Below are 20,029 nucleotides of genomic sequence, written 5' to 3' on the forward strand. Positions count from 1 at the left end.
CAATTCGGTTATGCTTAGGACAGCTTTTACAATTTAGTTGTTTTTTTTAATTAAGTTGTTTCTTAATTAATTAGCATAGCTTTATGACCCCAAGGGGAAATAGACACTACGATCTTCTTCATTTTTATCAAACATAGTTTTACGGCTTGATAGCCCGTTATTGTTCCATTGAGTTTTTCCCTTACCAGGTTTTCCTCTTCTAGCGTGTTAGCCGCTGCGTCATTCTGGTATCAGAGCTAGTCGGCGGCGACTATGGCAGAGGGGAGTAGCCGACCCAGGACCAACGGAGATCGGAGCTTGGAGGCGTTATGGGAGACGCAAAAAACAAACATCCAAGCAATTGGAGGAGCTCATCACTTGCTTGGCGCGTTTCGCAGATGATATGCGAGACGAGTTGCGGCAAGTCAGGGCGGCCACCAATCCAATGGTCCGCCCGGTTATTCCGGCAATCATACTGGCTCAACGTAGACAGTTGAGGATGGAGACAGTTACCATGGAATTCCCACATTGTTCCCGGAAGTCACAGATTCAGATTCATAAGGAGCTTCAGTGGAAGAAAACTCGGAAGCGGAAGAAGACCCACATCCACAAGGGGCGGCGCGGACAAGGCGGCGCAGAAATCAGAGGTCTGAACATGAAGTTATGCGTATCAAACTTGATATTCCCTTTTTTGAAGGACGCCTTCATATAGAAGATTATCTGGATTGGGAGGCGGCGGTCGAGAACTTTTTCGACTACATGGAAATCAGTCCGGCAAAACAGGTGAAATACGTAGCTTGTCGACTCAAGGGGGGAGCTAGCGCGTGGTGGATGCAGTTGACTAGAAGCAGACAACGGGAGGGCAAGGGTCCGATACGGGATTGGACTCGAATGAAGCAGCTTATGAGGCGACATTTCCTCCCCACTTATTTTGAACAACTTCTCTATATCCAATACCAACAGTGCAGACAGGGTCAACGTTCGGTCAGTGATTTCACCAAAGATTTTTATAGATTGAGTGCCCGTAATAATCTCTCCGAGTCCGACAATCAATTAGTCGCTCGTTATACGGGAGGACTGAAGGAATCTATTCAAGACAAGCTAGAGCTGAACTCGGTGTGAACATTATCGCAGGCAGTAAACTTTGCCCTCAAGGCAGAACTGCAGAACTTCAATTACAGAGATCTTATCATTCTCAATCTGGCTGCAGGTTGTTTAATGAGGGAACACCAAGTTTTACTAAGCCTGGTGGATCGCAAGCAAAAAATTCTCCTGTTGTGCCTTCTCCGACATCCACTCCTGTGATTGAAGAAAAAGGAAATTCTAGGTCCAAATTTGTGTGTGTGTGTGTGTGGGGGGGGGGGGCAGGGGAATTCACTCCCCAATGGGGGGGGGGCAAGGAGAATCCATACGCTAAGCCGTCGAACATATCCATACGCTAAGCCGTCGAACATTAAATGTTTCATGCGTCTATAGCCGGGGCATAAGTCTAATGAATGTCCCACACGCCATCAGGCTCAATGGCTGGAAGGATTTGACGAAACCGAACAAGTGGAACCAAAAGTTGAAGCCGAAGAAGAGATTGAAGAATTAGTGGCCGATGATGGGGAACCTATTGTATGCGTGGTGGAGAAGCTGTTAATTGCCCCTAGAAAACCTATTGTCAACCAACGACATAACTTGTTCCGATCCAAATGTACCATTAACGGTAAAGTGTGTGACTTGGTAATTGATAGTGGGTGTACGAAGAATATCATTTCTCGAGCGGCCGTGCAAGCACTACAGATTAAAACCACAAAAAATCCTAACCCTTTTAAGCTCGGTTGGGTAAAGAAATAGGTAGAATTCCTTGTTTCCGATTTATGCAAAGTGACGTTCTCGGTAAGAGCTACTTGTGCAATGTCACTTGTGACGTCCTCGAAATGGACATATGCCATTTAATACTTAGGAGACCTTGGCAATATGACAGTGGAGCTGTCCATGATGGACGAGCTAATACGTACACCATTGATTGGAAGGGAAAACGACTCAAACTAGTGCCTGCGGGACAGCAACCCAATTCCTTGACTGGGCATAGCCTTTTGTCCGCGAGGCTAGTCTCGGGTACAGCTCTTTTGAGGGGTCAAGACTCTTCCAGTCCGTTACTTGCTGTACTAGTAGGTGACCAAATAGAGGGTGAGCAAACTACTCTTAATCCTCAAGTTCAAGAGTTGTTACAAAATTATACGGGCAGGAGAGCTGTCAACTTCCCTTCCTCCACTATGGACTTTACAACATCAGATTGAGCTCGTTCCAGGCGCAGTCCTACCAAACCTGCCCCACTACAGGATGAGTCCTAAAGAGCATTCCATTCTACGGTAGATTATACAGGAATTGTTGCAGAAGCAATTCATTCAACCTAGCCTCAGTCCGTATGCAGTCCCGACGCTAATTGTTCCAAAGAAGGACGGACAGTGGCGACTTTGCATTGACAGTCGAGCGATTAATCGAATCACGGTCAAATATAGATTCCCCATTCCCAGGGTCAACGATCTGCTGGATAAACTTTCGGGGGCCTCCATTTTCTCCAAATTGGACTTGAGGAGTGGGTACCATCAGATTCGCATTCGTCCAGGGGACGAGTGGAAGACGGCATTCAAGACAGTCGACTGACTCTTCGAGTGGAAGGTCATGCCTTTTGGATTGTGCAACGCACCGTCGACCTTTATGCGCCTCATGCACGACGTTCTCAAACCATACTTAGATAAGTTTTGTGTCGTATATTTTGATGATATTCTCGTATTCAGCTCTTATCTTGTAGATCATTTAGCACATTTGAAGTCAATCCTGGAAGCACTCCGCAACAACCAGTTACTCCTCAACATTAGCAAGTGTGAATTCGCTGTCCCTAGCATTCAATTCCTGGGCTTTGTTCTATCGGCGGACGGAGTCCACACCGCCCCTCAGAAGATAACGGCGATCCAGAGTTGGCCTACACCAACGTCCATGACGGAAGTGCGGAGTTTTCATGGATTGGCTAATTACTATCGACGTTTTATCAAGAATTTCAGTGGTATTACAGCCCCCATTACTAAATGTTTAAGATCTCCCCAATTTGCTTGGGGTCAAGAGCAACAACAAAGTTTTGAAAGAATTAAGGAAGTCCTTAGTTCAGCACCGGTGCTAGCATTCCCTGATTTTGACAAACCTTTTCAAGTGGATACGGATGCCTCGGCAGTAGGCATCGTGGCTGTTTTGTCCCAAGATGGGCGACCGGTAGAGTACTTCAGTGAAAAGTTGAGCCTTCCCCGTCAGAAGTGGTCGGCCTATGAACAAGAGCTCTATGTCGTTGTTCGCGCTCTCAAACAGTGGGAGCATTATTTGTTACACCGTGATTTCGTACTGTGTAGTGACAATCAGGCTCTACAGTACATCAATAATCAGAAGAACATCAATCGAATGCATGCGCGCTGGATCGTTTTCTTTCAACGATTTAGTTTTGTCATTAAGCCCAAAGCAGGAAGAGTCAATAGAGTTGCGGATGCCTTAAGTAGGCGACAAGCCTTACTTGTCCGTCTACAAACCGAGATGACAGGTTTGTAGATCCTACAAGATCTCTATGAGGAAGATAAAGATTTCGCTGGCATATGGGCTGCTTGCAAGGCCGGACAACCGAAACAGGACTTCACGCTACAGCAGGGTTTCCTATTCAAAGGAAACAATTTGTGTATTCCGGACTCATCTTGGCGCCCTTACTTGATTAAAGAAATCCATTGTGGAGGTTTAGCAGCTCATGTTGGAAGGGACAAGACCATAGAAATGATGCAGGCCCGTTTCTTTTGGCCTCATTTGCGTCGTGATGTCGCTCGCTTTGTGGAAAAATGCTTCGTCTGTCAACGATTCAAGGGTTCAGCTCAAAATACAGGATTGTACTTGTCGCTGCCAATTCCCGATTCTATTTGGGAAGATTTATCTCTCGACTTCGTATTGGGTTTACCACGAACCAAACGAGGCTCTGATTCGATCATGGTCATTGTGGACCGTTTCTCCAAGATGGCACACTTTGTGTCATGGAAAAAAACCTTCGATGCCGTCAACGTAGCTCAACTCTTTTTTAAAGAGATTGTTCGTCTACATGGAATCCCTCGCAGCCTCACGTCGGATCGGGATGTCAAATTTGTGAGCCATTTTTGGAGAGAATTGTGGAAAAGGCTTGACACTGACATCAAACTCAGTTCGACGTATCATCCTCAGATGGACGGTCAAACGGAGGTCGTCAATAGGACCCTTGGCAACATGTTGCGGTGTCTAGTGCAAGACAATCCAAAGAAATGGGAAGAACGACTGAGCCAGGACGAGTTCGCCTATAACGCCACTCCCAACCGATCTACGGGCCCTTCGCCCTTTCAGTTAATTTATACCAAACAGCCAAATCAAATAGTTGACGTAGCTATTTTGCCCAAGAGCTCTAAGTCTGTTGTAAACAAGACTATAGCAGAAATCCAAGACACTCTCAAGGCTGTTAAGGAAAATTTACAGTTGTCAAATGACAAATATAAACGATCGGTGGACAGACATCGCGGGTTCAAGAAGTTTAATGTGGGCGAATTGATGATGCTCAGAATGCGAAGGGAACGTTATCCTCAAGGAACATATTCGAAGTTTGAGTCCTCGGAAGATTGGACAGTTTCCCATTCATAGCAAGATCAACGATAATGCTTATGTAATCGATCTACCACCAGACATCCATACGTTTGCCACTTTCAACGTGGCTGATTTATACAGCTATCACGCACCAGATGATTCGCAACCACTTGAAACATCGTCGGAGTCGAGTTTCTCAGAACCGGGGGAGGACTGATGCGGTCATCCGTTAGCTACAGTGCTCCGGAGGAACACCTGCTAGACTGCCAAGCACTACTTCTGCTTATTTGACAATTCGATTATGCTTAAGACAGCTTTTACAATTTAGTTGTTTTCTTTAATTAAGTAGTTTCTTAATTAATTAGCATAGCTTTATGACCCCATGGGGAAATAGACACTACGATCTTCTTCATTTTTATCAAACATAGTTTTACGGCTTGATAGCCCGTTACTGTTCCATTTAGTTTTTCCCTTACCAGGTTTTCCTCTTCTAGCGTGTTAGCCGCTGCGTCATAAAGGATCATCCAATCAAATTAACCAACTACCTCCTCTACTAAATAAAACAATGTACATGCTATGTCCAAGACGATAGAAACAATGAATCTTGGTTAGGTTTGTCATCTTTCCCTCAACCACTAGATCACAAATGAGTAAATGACAATCTTTTCTCCTTAAAACAACATAATAGGTCAAACTATATGGGCTAGCAAAACAAGCCATTATTGAGCATACTAGTTTTAATAAAAAAAATTATTGTGATTAGAGGGCAATGAACTATGAGGCAAGCGCCCATAAGAAGCTTCTAGCCAATAATATAAAGTCCACAAATGAAAGTTAAATATATATGTATTATCTTATCTACTATTTGATTTACCTCCTTTTTTTTTCTTTGGCCCATGATTGGCGGGTTTTTTGTGAGTGCACAAGAGGGGGTAATAGTTCATACTAAAATATGTATCACAATGAAAGAAAATATCAAAATCAATGAGTAAATTAAAAATGACCAAAAATCCAAATTAAAAAAAAATAAAGCTTTTCAAATGCAATTTCAATTATATTGATGACATGATCTTGACCAAGCTAACTAGTGTAAAAATTCCTGAAGATTGTGAACTGCCAAAATTTTTTATCAAAAAGATCTCTTACCAGAGTATTCCATTAATCAAGTTCACTTGAAACATACTACAAACTTACACGCTTCCATATTCGTGTAAAAGCCTGACATTCTCTTACAACTTGAAGCCTTGAAGCCATAATAAAATGCATCAGAATTTCATGGATTCGATTCAGTTGTGCCGCTGGAGCTTTAAACTAGTAGCCCTAAAGCTTGCAAAAACTCAATCAATGTTTTCACCCACAACTTGGGTGTTTTGAAACAACGGTTCTCTCCTTTTGGGAAAACCAGGAGCTTCTGTATTCTGGCCCCTATAATTCAAATCTGTAGGCCCTCTAAAACCAGGATCCGCAGAACCAGGCCTAAATGAAACCCCAGCCCCTGCAGTGTAACGTTGAGGAGAAGCATACCTGCGAGCTGGACCTCTTAGTCCACTGCCTCTCCGTTCCCTTAAGTCTGTGGCTCTCGAGCCATCACCAAAAGTTCTCTCACTCGACCCTGGACCCAAAATGCTCACCGTAGCTGTGCCAGTTGCATTGTCAAATGTTTCCTCTCCTGCCCAACCCAAGGAATCCTTCTTCTTCACGTAAAACTGCCATGATCCAATTAGAAACAATATGAAAAGGAAGACAGGAGCACTCCACACCACTGCATTGCTCTCAGCCTTGAACACCGGAAAATTTGAGCGGTATATCCCAATATATCCTCCCTGGAGCCCCAAAATCACCAACCTGTCACGGTCAGTGGCAATCAAAGGCTTCTCGGGAACAAATCCATCCGTTGAAAGATCAGAATTTGAGAACAGAGATTTGATTTCCTGAATACCAGCCGAGAACAGTGGCCGAGGTGCTCCTACCCTACCATAATACTGAGACGAAACGTTGTAAACAAGCACCTTCTCCTGATTAACAGCAAGTAGGTAACCTTTTATAGTCTGAATTGATACCGGGCCATCGATCTCAGCTTTCCTAATTGCTCGAACCCTGCACTTTAGATTGGTAGCATCCCCAAGAAGAACTACATGGATTAAATCACCCGTGGAGGTGAACCCGTACGCCTTCGACCTCTCAAACCCATCAAAAGAATAGCTTTTTGCAAGAGATCCATTCAATCCATCACACTCAATCTCCTTCACGGACATTGACCGGAGGTCAAGCGACCCGGCGCCAGTCTCCGTTAAGAAGAGAAGCTTCTGCCGCATGAAAGCAAGTGGGCGGCTCGAAGCAATGGCCGTTCCATACAGGGTCCCACTCTCCGTGAACACTCTGATCCTGCCACCACCATCAGCAGCGAGCACGTAACGAATTCTTCCGACCTGGTGGACCTCAAGAGCGAGCACCGGCGGCGAGTCTAGGTCCCGTGACCCGAGAGCGAAAGGCCGAGAACTGGAAAGCGATAGGGTGACCCAATCATCGCCGTTCGATACCGTTTCCGAAAGGCGGTGGGCTGCAATGGAGCCGTCAGCGTGACCAGTCAAAATGATACTCTCGTTGCGGCGGAAAGAGAGGTAAGAGAGAATGGAGGTGACAAGAGAGACGGAGTGCGAGGGGAGTTTGATTAAGACATCGCCGGCGGACGTGAAGACGTGTACGTGGCCGCCGTTATCGCCGACGGCGACGTACTTGCTGACACCATCGAGTTCCTGGTAAGGAAGAACGGCGGCACACGTCGCTTCCGATCCAAGCCGCGCAGCCGCCAGGAACTGAAACCGCTCCGACCAGGCCGACTTGGGTTTGGCCACCGTTCCGACCACACTAGGTTCTGAAAGAGAGGGCGGTGAAGTGGGATGAACGAACCGCGGCGAAGAAGATAAGGAGGAGACGGAGGATTCGAGGACGGACACGGTCTTGGAAAGAGATTCGATCAAAACTTCGAGCCGGCGCAGCTGGTCCTCTTGGCGATCAAGTGGGTCTGTGAGCGTTTCGGCGAGGGAAGATGTAAGATGGAGGAAGAGGAGGAGAGGGAGGATAATGGCAACGGCCATAGAAATCGGCGGGAGAGTCTAGGGCTTTGTGCAGATGACAAGAAGCTTAAGCTCAGCGTCGCCGGCGAGGAACTGCGGGAAATGAGTGGTTTAGCTGTTTAGGGTTTTGTTTTGGAAGCCGGACAGGGAAGAAGAAAACCGAATTGAGCTTGGAGTCAAACGTCGGCGCTCGGCGGTGCAAGGGGTGAAGAACTGAATACGCAAGTTCATCGGGTATTTGATGCTGAACAATGAAACAGCCTGTTTGTCCATGTGAATTCGGACAAGTGGCCTTAAGAAAATATAATTGTGGCCTAATATTTTGTTATTAAATTAGCATTTTATTATATTTATCTAAATCATAATTTAATAATTAAAAACATATCATCCCCAATTTTAAGTTATGGTATCTTAGTCAATTTATTTTTTTTTTTCTAAGTAAAATATTAGTTTTAAAATGAATTCAAAATACGGTTGAAAACTTCAAAAAGTACACTTTGGACCAACAAATTTTAATTTTGATGAATTTATAGGTGAGGGAACGTCTCGATGAAATGAATTTTTAAACATCGTAAGTGATGCGGGCAAGAATATACATGGCAGTAGAGTGCGAGAGATTTTCGTCTTAGTATTGCACGAATATTCAGCACACAAATAGAGAAGATAAAGCACTAGAATTTGTACATGAAAAATCCAAAAAAAAAAAAAAAGATAAAAACCAAAGGGTTGACTCAGTTGAAATGATTCCACTATTATTAGAATATATTACAAAGCTTGATATATCCTTTTAAGTTGGAAACAATGAAATTACAAAATATTGAGAATTAGGCGGAAAACTTGCAACAAACAGTGGTTGAGCGGAAGTTCTAAGTCGGCCGGCGGCAGGGTGGAAGTTTGAAGCCCGACAATAGTCGGTGGCTAGGCGGTGGTCGAGGAGGAGCTTGATGGCAAGAGAAATCTTAGATGTCTCTTCTTTATTCCTCTACTTTTTTCCTCCTTTTTATAAAGATTTGAGGTTTATTTATATTTTTTTTTGGAATAACATGGCTAGTAAATATGAAGAAGATCAATGTCATATCGGGAGTGTTTTTTATGGATGACCGGTATTAATTCCTTTGATTACAGATCATTTGTCGAGCATTTTAATGCCTTAATGATGTCAGAATTTGAGGATATTAGGCTTATTTGATTCTCTAGTTGAGTTGCTTGATTCAACCATAAGCAAGTCACATTTGGAAATCATTTAGTCTTCTACTTATGATTTGAAGCTTCCAAATGTAATTTTGGACCCTTGATTTGGACCAATTTGGTCATGGACTTAATCTATTTGTGTTTCGTTGGGTTCATCTTTTCAAGATGTTCAATTCAACTATAAATTTGCTAAAATCAAAGTTATGATGGTCCCTGAATTAATTTCGAAAGTTTCGGATTCAACTTGCCTCGGGATTCATGCCCGATTAAGATAATTTTTTTATTATATATCAATAATTAATCCAATGCAACTACAAATGAGCTCAAATTAAGTACTCGAAACATAATAGAGAATTCATAATGATAATTAAATATCTAAACACACTTTGAATATTGATTGGTTGTATTGATTGATTGTAATCAAACATGTTTCTCAATATATAAATCTAATAACCTCAATATCAATTAATTTCAACATCATTAAGACACTCGAGCATTAAACAACAATTAAATAATTAATGATGATCTCTTTGAACTGTCTGATGGAGCGTTTTGAGATTTTGGCATATTAAACCAAATCTCATTCTCTAAAATTAAACTTGATTGCATGTACATTTGAATTCAAGTTGGTCATAAACTACACATACTTGCAGTTTACTACAAATAATTATTTTATATTAGGCATGCTTGATATAATAAACTTGTTTTTCTTACATCTTTCTTTCTTGTTTTTCAATTGCCTGAAGGAAATTGTTTTCTTTTTTTCTGAACAGAGAAGATAATGATAAACAAGAGGCTGATGGAGCCGACTATTTACTTGAAATGATGAGATATCAAAGAGAGATCAATTCTGACAATAATAATATGGGTTTGTATCAATCAACTGTGTTGGGATCTTACTGGTCTGAAGAACTGTAGAACTTTCTGAAACATTTATGAATTATCAGGAAAATCTTATTAGAAGCTCTCAAGGCAACAAGCACAACAGCAAATTTGACTAGATCAATGATAAAAAAAAAACATTACGAAGGAAGCTACAGGAGAAGAGCCACCACCTGACGAAGGCCCTTCAAATCCAATTTTCGAGCTAATAAGTACTTAAGCGTTATTGCATGAATAGCTATATCATAAAAAAAAAAAATCAAGATGTTAACTGCTGCAGACAAGTTAATGGGGCTGCGGGAGCAAGCTAGATTTGATTAAAGCTTCAGAGGAGAATTAAATATGTTCAACAAATTATGACAACTCTTTGTTCAAAAATTTGTTGTGAAGAATGATTGATTTATGTGAATTCTTATTTAGGAATTTCTTATACAAGCATAAACATTAAGAAATACAACTTTGGACAATCAAAAGCAGAGATCTTTAGACAGTCAACAGAAAAGTTTGGACTTGTAAATGAAGAGATTGGAGATGGAGGTGGTGAGTCAATACTGGCAGTAGTAAAATGTGATAATCATCTTCAACCCTGCTTTCTCTTCCTTCCTTCTCCTCCTTATGACTCGCTTCCACTTCCAGGTGGTGAGTTTGCATTGTCAAGTGGTGAGTTTGCATTGACACAAATTAAATGGAGTTAGAGGCACGAGGGAAGGTCGCGAGGTTATTAGGACAATAAGGGAAGGCCAAGGGTGAGAGGAATGAAAAGGCTTCTATTGGGGATAATGAGGAAGTAAACCACACAACAAAATAAATAAGAAATAAAAGAATGATGTGGCAAGTAAAGAATGCCAGAATTTAAAAACCTGAAATCGGGAAAAAATTACGGAGTCACACAAACACCAAGAAATTCATTATGAAAATTGAGAGAAATAAGTACATATCTCTCTTCTTTCTCAACCTCTTCTTGCTTCTCTTCTCTCTTACACCGTTCTCACTCAAGAAACAAAAGAAAAAAGCACAAATCAAAACCACCAAAGGATGCGACCCATAAGAAAAATGAGAAAGAAAACTGTACAATCCACCTCGAACCACACAACATTAGTCTAGAGCACTGCAACGCTCAACACTTTGTCTCTAGTCTGCCTGACAACACTGCGACACGAAATTTAGAGCGTTGCGGCGCTTAATTTAAAGTATTGCGGCGCTTTGCTCTCTGTCGTTTCTCCTAGGAAATTTGCAGCACCGGGGTGCTTGGAAACACAATGATGGGGTTTCACTACACAGTGTTGGAGCGCTCAACTATACAACACTGGGCCCCTTAGCGACACGACAAATTGTACCGAGGTTCAAGGCAACAATACAACTTCCTATTCAGTCCTTCAGAGGGCAATATCATATATTAATAAGTATTGTTTTGATTTTGTGCAAATTTCATACTTTTTTAGGGGGCTTATGTGTATCATACTCAGTTGTCTTCATACAAGAGAGACAAAGGGATAGGCTCGAAGGTGCATGTAGACAATGTTTCACTTGAAAATAATAGGCCAATATTGCACGTGTCTTATACTTCGCTTTATTTTCTAATGAAAAAAATAAATTATTTATATAAAACAATACATTAATTGCAAAAATAAATATGCCATATGTGAAGAACCCTTATACTATTAATGACAAAAAAAAAATTTTGTGGCCATTCTTCTTTACAAATATAGTTTGTTCTTTTACAACATGCAAGGGCATCTTTGAGAAGCAATAGTTACCCAAGAACTTCTACGTACCTACTTTGATGATCTATAGTTATTAACTAACTATTACCCTTACTAAGATTGTTAATGCCTCATACACTTACTAGGCAACTCGTTTTGTCCAAACACTTCAACATATATATAGGAGGAGAGTATATTATCAATAAAGATATGATCATCATCCATAACACCCTTTCATTTCCTCCCATTCGTATTCATATTCATAACTATCCATTTGTTCCTAAAATTCTTGAAGGGATAATCATAACGAATTTCAAGACTCTAAATCTCAAGATTTACAAGGGTGTTATTGACATATCAAATCATATTAATATTTTCAAGAATATAATTTCCATTTACAATCTTGTGACCTATGTCGCTTGTCGACCAAGGTCCTCAGACCCCCATCGCCCGACTATGCGCTTTTCCAACCCTCGTTGCACGACCACAGTTATCCAAACTCCCATACGTCCATATGAACTTTGATCGATTTTGTGTACTATGTAACTTCACCGTCTCCAAGTTAAGGGACAAGTCAACCTTTGTAACTTACTTAAATATAGTGAAATCTTTTTTTCACCTAAGCAAGATCTCGTGGTTTTTCCCTTTACGGGGTTTCACCAAAAAAAATTTTGTTGATTCATAGCTATCTCAAATTATTTATTTAAGTATTAGATATTCATGCATCGCTAAGATAAAAAATCTACTAGCCCGTAATAAGATGGATGTTACTATTATAGAAGATTGTCCTATAGATTATGTAGATGAATATGGGTTTTTATGTGAGAGTAAATGACTTGTATGAAGAAATAAAGTGACTAGATTGAATATATTGGTTATTCATTAAATATTTTTAACTCTAAATTATTATTTTTAAAGTAAAAAAAGATATAATAAAAAGAAAAAACTTTAATTGGATGAATCAAATAGAAGTGGATCATATTTAAAGAAAGTTTTAAATATCCCATTTTTGGAGTGTAAGATTAGTGTTAACTATTAGTTTAGAGAAAAAAAAAAAACTTATCGGGTTCAGTTCTAACCGCATCACACCAAACCCGACCCGCATGCTGATGGTATATAAACTTCGGTTCATCTAGGGTTTCGCTAGGTTTCTTCTCGATTCTCGACGGCCTTTCTTCTTCCGGCTCCATTCTCGAACCTGAGAAGTAGATATACAGCTCGAAGATGAAGACGATCCTCTCCTCGCATACGATGGACATCCCGGAAGAAGTCACTGTAAAGGTTAAGGCGAAAATTGTGGAAGTGGAGGGACCTCGGGGTAAACTTACGCGCAATTTCAAGCACCTTAACCTCGACTTCGAGCTTGTTGAGGGCGGCAAGAAGCTGAAGGTGGACGCTTGGTTTGGATCCCGAAAGTCGACGGCGGCGATCCGCACGGCTCTCAGCCATGTTCAGAACTTGATCACTGGAGTGACCAAAGGTTACCGGTATAAGATGCGCTTCGTGTACGCTCACTTCCCTATCAATGCCAGCATCACTAACTCAAACTCCTCGATTGAAATTAGAAACTTTCTCGGCGAGAAGAAGGTGCGCTCATATCCTTATGTTTTTTATCTTGGTGTATTGTATGATATTGTTTATTGTTTTAGAAAGTTTATGCGATCAGTTATATGCTATTTGCTGATATGGTACATGATTGTAACTTTTGATTGCCAACATCTAAATCCTTCCATGCTTGATTTTAGCTGTTAAAATATTAGTTGCAATTGGTTTTTTTTTTGCTTGTGGTTTATATAGAATAACTATAAATATCTTTATAATGATCTAGCCATTTGGTTTCAAGAAAAATAATTAGTTTACTGTAATTTACAATCTGAAGTATTGAGCAGGTGATAGTTATTGTTGTATGCATAGAAAACGTAATTTATATTGACTGTTGGTATGCTAGAAGATGTTGAGTATTCTATGCGTTAAAATTTCAGCTATTGATTGTTGAGTAATAGAAGATTAGAAGTTGTTGAAATTTATATGAGATGTTGTAAAGTATTTAATGTTTGTAAATGACCTTATAATGGAAATTCCCATTTCTAATAGTCACGCCAATAATCAGATTTAATGGAACTTATTAACATAGTTTTGTACTTTTGTTGTAAAGTGTAGCTATTGTGTTTTATTTTCTGTAGAAAGTTCTTGTAATACCTGCTCACAAAAAAGGGTTGTTTTGTATTTGGCATTCAAGGAGATAATGCCGGGGACTTCATTTGGCATTCAAGGAGCAAGAACAATAAAAATACAGTAAATTCCAAAAATATTTCATCTCCTTTCGTCTATGACATTTTTGTATAACATAGCAAAATAACCTTCTAGGAAGTTCTAGAAAACAAGTACAAGATAGTTATACTATGCCGAAGGTATATTATTCCTAAGATGCATCGCATCATACTCCCATAGTATCTGAAGAACCCGATACAAGATTTGGATAGGCGGTTGTTCGAGAGGGTGAGATGGCCGAGGTCTTTGCAAAAATTCATTTAATTGCTATCTGGTATTAAGTTAATGTATATTTTCATAATTGTTTTTGATTGTCCCTCTATACATTTCATTGTTATAAGTTTTGTTGGGATAGTCAATGTTGACGATGACGACATTAGAAGATTTTAGTAGATGCTTTGCATGATAAGACCATTACTCTCTAGTGAAAGCACAGTAAATATTTGTCATTCTCAAGTGTTTATCTGCGGAAAATTGCTCCGAAGTCTATTAGGAAATCATCTAAATCGTACGTTAGGTGCTAGTTTTTTAATATTATTGGTCTGCATCTGCTTTTGTGGATTGATCCATGGTGAATACTGTAACTCTTCATGTATTCTTTTTAGGGCTGAAGATAAATTTTGCCTATTTATTTTTAGGCTAGCTTTTCTTATGCCATGCTAGCCTATGCGAAGATATTACTGCTATTTTTTTTTTTCAATTTTTATTTCAGTGTATTTTTCTTTTTGCTTTGAGAGCATCTCTTGAACTTTAGTTGCAATGTAATGTAGTCCAAGATTTTGAAGCCCTAGCTAATTTCCTTGGTGAACCATTATTATAGCATTTTTATAGTGAGATCTTGTTTGGGATATCATATACCGTCTTAAATGTTGTGCGATGTCTCTTTTCCACTGATATGAGGAGAAAATAGCTAATTACGCAACTAAGCTCTACACTCTCATTTGGGCAGAGAGAAATTTTGGTTTTGAAAATGATGATTTTGTGTCTAATTTGGTTGCTTGGAGATAGTAAACATGATTTAGAAAATCCTAGTTTCATTTAAGTTTTTCACTCATTTTCTTTTTTAATTAAATTATCATGTCTGAGGGATTTTGATGTTCCATGTAGGGTTTAACGTCCACATTGATGTCTGCTTACTTCCAATCAAAATTTGCCATTGAACAAAACATATTTTCTAACTCAACTAACTGAATGAGCCCTTATGGAACTCCAGACCGTTTTTATGGGGTTTGGTGTCTTGAATTTATATAGTCATCTGGATAACTGATTGAATTTATTATTGATGCAGTTAAGATTTATTATTTTATATTTTTTTATTTTCTTGTATTTTGGATATAATGTAATTTTATTTTGTAAGGCCCTATGATATAAATCTACTCATGATCATGTCAGGTTGGTGTTGTAAGGTCAGTACACTATATTGTCTTTCCACTTGTGTTATCTTGCTCCTTTTCTACTGTGACTGTTTCGTTTTGCCAGCTGTCATTTCGTTTTGCCTATTGTTTTTTTTTCTCTACTGTCTGCTTGGATTCTCTGCTAGTTGTTTTGATTCCTTGCTGGTTATTCAGTTTCCTTGCTTTCTTTTTGTTTTCCATGATGTCTACTTGGATTCCCTCTAGTTGTTTGGATTTCCTGTTGACAGTTCGTTTTACCCGATGGCTTCTTGTTTTCCCTGTTGTCTTCTCGGTTTTCCCTATGGGTTGCTCATTTTCTGTTTGTTGATTCCTATGCAGGAAGTGTTAATGTGGGCTGAATTTGGTGGTTATGATGTTTTGTTTTGGTGGCACATTTATGTGATCTATTCAATGTTATTTCCCCTTCTTTCTCCTATAAATTGGGGTTGAATTCCTTTGTGCAAAAAAAGAGTTTTGGATTGTGATCAATCTAAAAACTTGAGGATTTCTTAGCTTGCAAGCTGCTCTTCTCCCTATCCCTTATTTCTTCGTCTTGGTATTCTTTCTACTTCTTCTCTCCATGGTTTTCCTTCCAACTGTATCTTTCTTCTCTAAACTATTTAAAAATACCTGAGGGTCCCTTAGCTTGCGACCTGGTCTTCTCCCTATCCCCTATTACTTCATCTCTATCTTCTTTCAACTTCTTCTCTCCACGTTTTTAATTTCACCTGTATCTTTCTTCTCTAAACTATTTAAAAAGATCTGAGGGTTTCTTAGCTTGTGAGCTGGTCTTCTCCCTATCCCTTTTTACTTCGTCTAGGTCTTCTTTCTGCTTCTCTCCACAATTTTCCTTTCACATGTATATTTCTTCTCTAAATTGTTTTGAGTAGTAAGTCAAGCTATCTTCTCCTTATCCCCTATTACTTGATTTGTCTCGGTTTTCTTTCTACTTCCTCTCTCCACAATTTTCCTTTCATTTGTATCTTTATTCTCTAAACCATCTAAAGTAGTGAGTGGTGATGTGCACTGTTCTGTTGGTGTTTGCCGGAGGAGCAAAATCTTGTGTTGGATCATAATTTTTGTGGTGGTTAGGTGGCTTGTCCTTTCCTTTGAGCACCTTTCTTATTTTGCGTTTGCATGTGAGGTGACCATTCGTGATTGTTCTTAGGGTTTGTAGTTTGTATTTTGTTAATTGTTCTTTCATATGCGACTTCCTAACAAATTTCCTATATTAGTTTTCTACTAAGCATCCATCATTTTGGCGTTTGTTTATGTGATATTGATAGGAATTATCTCATTTTGCATTCCTAGTCTTCTCCTACTTGGTTTAAGAATATAGGTTGCATCAATTATAGTTAGAATTTAGAAATATTAAATGCATGGAATGTTGATATTGAGGAAGTGAACTTTTAACTTTATATTTTATTTAGACTTGTATTAAAAATATAATTTATTTTTTTTAGTTTTACATTTAATTTATCTATTCATGCGACCCCTCTCCTTTCTTTTGTGCATATTTCTACTTATATGCATCCATCTTCGAATGTTCAATAATGCTTTCCTTCCTTGCTACGTCTAGTGCTATAAATGAATTGAGTCGAGCTTGCTATTGCACCGTTCAAGTTCATTTACTTCTTTATTGAGCTCGAGCCAAGCTTGAACATGATCTGAGTCTTAAATATTGTTAAAGGTTGTTTATTTTTATTTTTATTGAGTTTGAAATAAAATCAGGATTTAATGAAGCCTAAATAATTATATGTTTGATACTAATACTTTAATCATATACCCTTATTACTAGACATAATTGAATCTATAGAATTTGAATAAAAAACTTATTATAATTTGTCCGGTGTTATTTAAGTTTGATGAAGTTTAAAAATAATAAGAAAATGTTTAAATATATAAATCTAGTAGCATACATAATTTTTAAAATATATAAATTATAATAAATTTGATACAATAAAATATACGAAGTCATAAAAACTTTGAAGGCATCATTAATCGAGTCTTATATCTTATTTTTAAAGAGCTACTTATTAAATAACAAAGGAGCATGTTTACGATCATAAAAATGAACAAGCAAATCAATGTTGAAGCATTATCTAAACAAATGTCATATTGGTCATCGAATTCATTTTTTCGCATACAACCCGCTACTATGAAGTCTACAATCTTTCATTTTACTGCTATGAAGGGTTATAGAATTTTTTTTTTCCTCCCGTATTGAAGGATTATATTTGCCTACTTAGTTTTACTTCATTTTCCCCTTCAATTGGATCATAAACGTCAACATGTTGTGCAAGTGAATATTGCTGTTATTTTCTATTCAGGAGAATCTAAATAAACTACTTGTGATTCCACCATTGCTCATTAGGTTTGGATGCCTTGAGCTTGGTCTTGGCTTCAGAACATGGAAGTCTAGCAGCTTCCTACGAACCCACAATTCATTGACCAATTATTTTCCTTTTTTTTGCATTTTTTATATAGATTCGTGCAAAATAGTATTCAAAATGAGATATTTATTGTATGTTTTTTTTACAAATAACAATTTTAATTAGTGATGCATCTCAAATAGGGGCAAGCTATAATAATCAATAAAATATAGAAAGATAAAAGGATTGGACCAGTTAAAGTTGGATGAATTGAATGCTATTTTATTGAGATTTACAAGGTGGATTAAGAGGTTTCACATTTGTACTAGAATGTTAATTTAGATTTAAATGGAAATTTTATAGATGTTTGTGTTGGGCTGTTAAGTATTCATTGATAGTCAGATTGATGATAATCAAAACAATAATGTTACGATGGGTTTGCTAAGTTGGATGTGTTGTTGAATAGAAATGATAATCACTCAAATGGTTATTGAAGATGACTGAAAATAAACTCGGTGGTTTCCACATGCAATTAATGATAAGAAATGCAACAATAAGGATAGTTGAAAAAAAAGGCATTTCTCATGAAGAATGCTTAAAATTTTGGGATATACTTGCGAGGATGATATCCTATTGGATTCCGCACAATGTTAATTAGGAACATACATATCTTGTGTTAACAATTATTTGATCCCTCATTCCAGGTTCAGTGGACATGCTTGAAGGGGTAACTATTCTCAGGTAGAGAAATAAGGATGAGCTAATCCTTGATGGAAATATATTGAGCTCTCTCACGCTCTGCGCCTTAATTAATCAGTCAGTACACTTTTTTAGGCTTCTTTGGAAATTTTTTAACATTTTAAAAATTCTTTTACTTAGAATTTTTTATTAGAAACTAGCATATAAAGTGAAACATTCGTTTTTATTGAAATGATAACAAAATGCCATGTGAAGAACAAAGACATCCGAAATTCTTGATGGAATCTATGTGAGTGAGAAGGGAAGCATCACCGATGACCAGTAAATATTATGCCGTTAAAAGCTTATTCAGTTCAGAAGAGATGTTTAAGAGTGTGTTAACTTTAGCTTTCATGTTTCATCTTTATAAACATTCTCAGTAAATTTTGTTTTAGTGGTTGGTGATTATTATCTATTTTGCAGTTCATTTATCAGTTGAGACAACTACTCTTGTTAATTAAATGTGACAAACATCGAATTTGTATTTGTATCAGTGATGTCTATGGCTTTTGATCACTGGAATGAGATATTGTTGAACATGCTGCATTGTTCTTTTGAACAGTAATCAGGGATTTACATATATACCATTTTATTTCATTATGTTATTATATATCTAACATTTAAAATTTTAATATTACATGCTTATCATCCATAGATCAAATATGAAATATTGAAGTTTATGGGATGGTAAGAATGAAATATATGAGTGATATATTTGATATTAAAATTTTACAATGAGGGTAGGAATGATTATTAACATTTTAGTATTCAGATATGCAAATTTTGCTCACCACATCCCTGTGCTTGTCAAATGAGCTCGCACAAGAGTTAGATAATTTGGTAACCTTTCCAATTAAATGATGGCAACTATTTGTGAATGTAGAAAAGTATTATAAACTATCATATTATTTTTGAGTATTTAAGTCAATTAAATAAATTCATATACACAACACATACTCAAAAATTAAATTCAAAATCTTTTAATTAGTACTTACCATTAGATAGAGTGTTGACTGGTTGCTCTTGAATTTCTTCAGTTTATCTCATTAAGTCACCATCCATTAATTAGCAGAGCAACTTCATAAGATCTTCTAAGTTTTCTTAGCTCATCTTCCACATACATTTTTTAGCAAGTCAAGTGATCTCCTGACCATCAACCCACCAGGACTGTCTGGACTGTGGACTAAAAAAAAGCTGTCGGTGTGGATTCATGGCATTTGCCATCAATGATGTCTCAAATTGGTTTACAAAATACATTGGTCTTTTAGATTTCAATACCATAAGTACAATGCATGTAAATTTTTAATAGTCAGGACGAGCATGATACTTTTCAAAGGGCACACTCAAACCCTACAATGACTAAAGGAGATATTATTATCGTGCGAAGTATTGGACACAAAATCGTTCGATTTTGTGACAAAAAAAAGATAACAGTGAACTAATAAAGTACATGATGAATAATAAATACCTTTCGAAGATTTCTTAAGTCTGATTTCCGCACGTAATAATTTCTCTGATGAAAGAGAAGGTCAGTCCAAGCAAATTCCATTGTGTTTGATATGTTTGAATCTATGGACCTTGAATCATGAAATTTTGATGTTGATTGATATAGATTTTGTTTGGGATAACTTTCTTACTATTTTTTAAAGAGCTTTCTAGTATAAAAATTTTTAGTTAAAAAATTTTTTAATGTTAAAAACTTGATTTAGAAAACAACAAGAAAGTTATCGTAAACAAAATCTTAAATCTTCTACGGATGAGTTGGACTTTTGGTGGTATTTTCATGATGTTTCAGACTC

The 20,029-nt window shown here is 37.9% G+C and overlaps 2 protein-coding genes and 1 pseudogene across 2 annotated transcripts; 2 read left to right on the forward strand and 1 right to left on the reverse strand.

Annotated features, from left to right (window-relative positions):
* The first annotated feature begins 382 nt into the window (after nucleotides 1-382).
* LOC110109255 lies at nucleotides 383-2,631 on the forward strand. The gene is made up of 6 exons (XM_020840224.1): nucleotides 383-626; nucleotides 677-1,097; nucleotides 1,190-1,316; nucleotides 1,456-1,704; nucleotides 1,866-2,135; nucleotides 2,362-2,631. The coding sequence occupies exons 1-6, from the start codon at nucleotides 383-385 to the stop codon at nucleotides 2,629-2,631; spliced, it is 1,581 nt and encodes a 526-aa protein (XP_020695883.1).
* A 3,056-nt stretch (nucleotides 2,632-5,687) lies between these two features.
* On the reverse strand, nucleotides 5,688-7,965 carry LOC110109261 (uncharacterized membrane protein At1g75140-like). Its single transcript, XM_020840235.2, has one exon. It carries the CDS (start codon nucleotides 7,698-7,700, stop codon nucleotides 5,940-5,942), a length of 1,761 nt encoding a protein of 586 aa, XP_020695894.1. The 5' UTR covers nucleotides 7,701-7,965; the 3' UTR covers nucleotides 5,688-5,939.
* Nucleotides 7,966-12,588: 4,623 nt separating this feature from the next.
* Nucleotides 12,589-18,516, forward strand: LOC110109256 (annotated as a pseudogene).
* The last annotated feature ends 1,513 nt before the right edge of the window (nucleotides 18,517-20,029 follow it).

Source organism: Dendrobium catenatum, unplaced genomic scaffold, assembly GCF_001605985.2.
Source record: "Dendrobium catenatum unplaced genomic scaffold, ASM160598v2 fragScaff_scaffold_231, whole genome shotgun sequence".
Classification (NCBI taxonomy): domain Eukaryota; kingdom Viridiplantae; phylum Streptophyta; class Magnoliopsida; order Asparagales; family Orchidaceae; genus Dendrobium; species Dendrobium catenatum.

Bases quoted from the DNA above. Each gene is read 5' to 3' on its own strand.
- LOC110109255 (XM_020840224.1), top strand. From the start codon at position 383: ATGCGAGACGAGTTGCGGCAAGTCAGGGCGGCCACCAATCCAATGGTC. The intron at 1,098-1,189 runs GTGAACATTATC...ATCTGGCTGCAG, and splicing joins AAGCTAGAGCTGAACTCGGT to GTTGTTTAATGAGGGAACAC. The intron at 1,317-1,455 runs GTGTGTGTGTGT...ATGCGTCTATAG, and splicing joins GAAATTCTAGGTCCAAATTT to CCGGGGCATAAGTCTAATGA.
- LOC110109261 (XM_020840235.2), bottom strand. From the start codon at position 7,700: ATGGCCGTTGCCATTATCCTCCCTCTCCTCCTCTTCCTCCATCTTACA.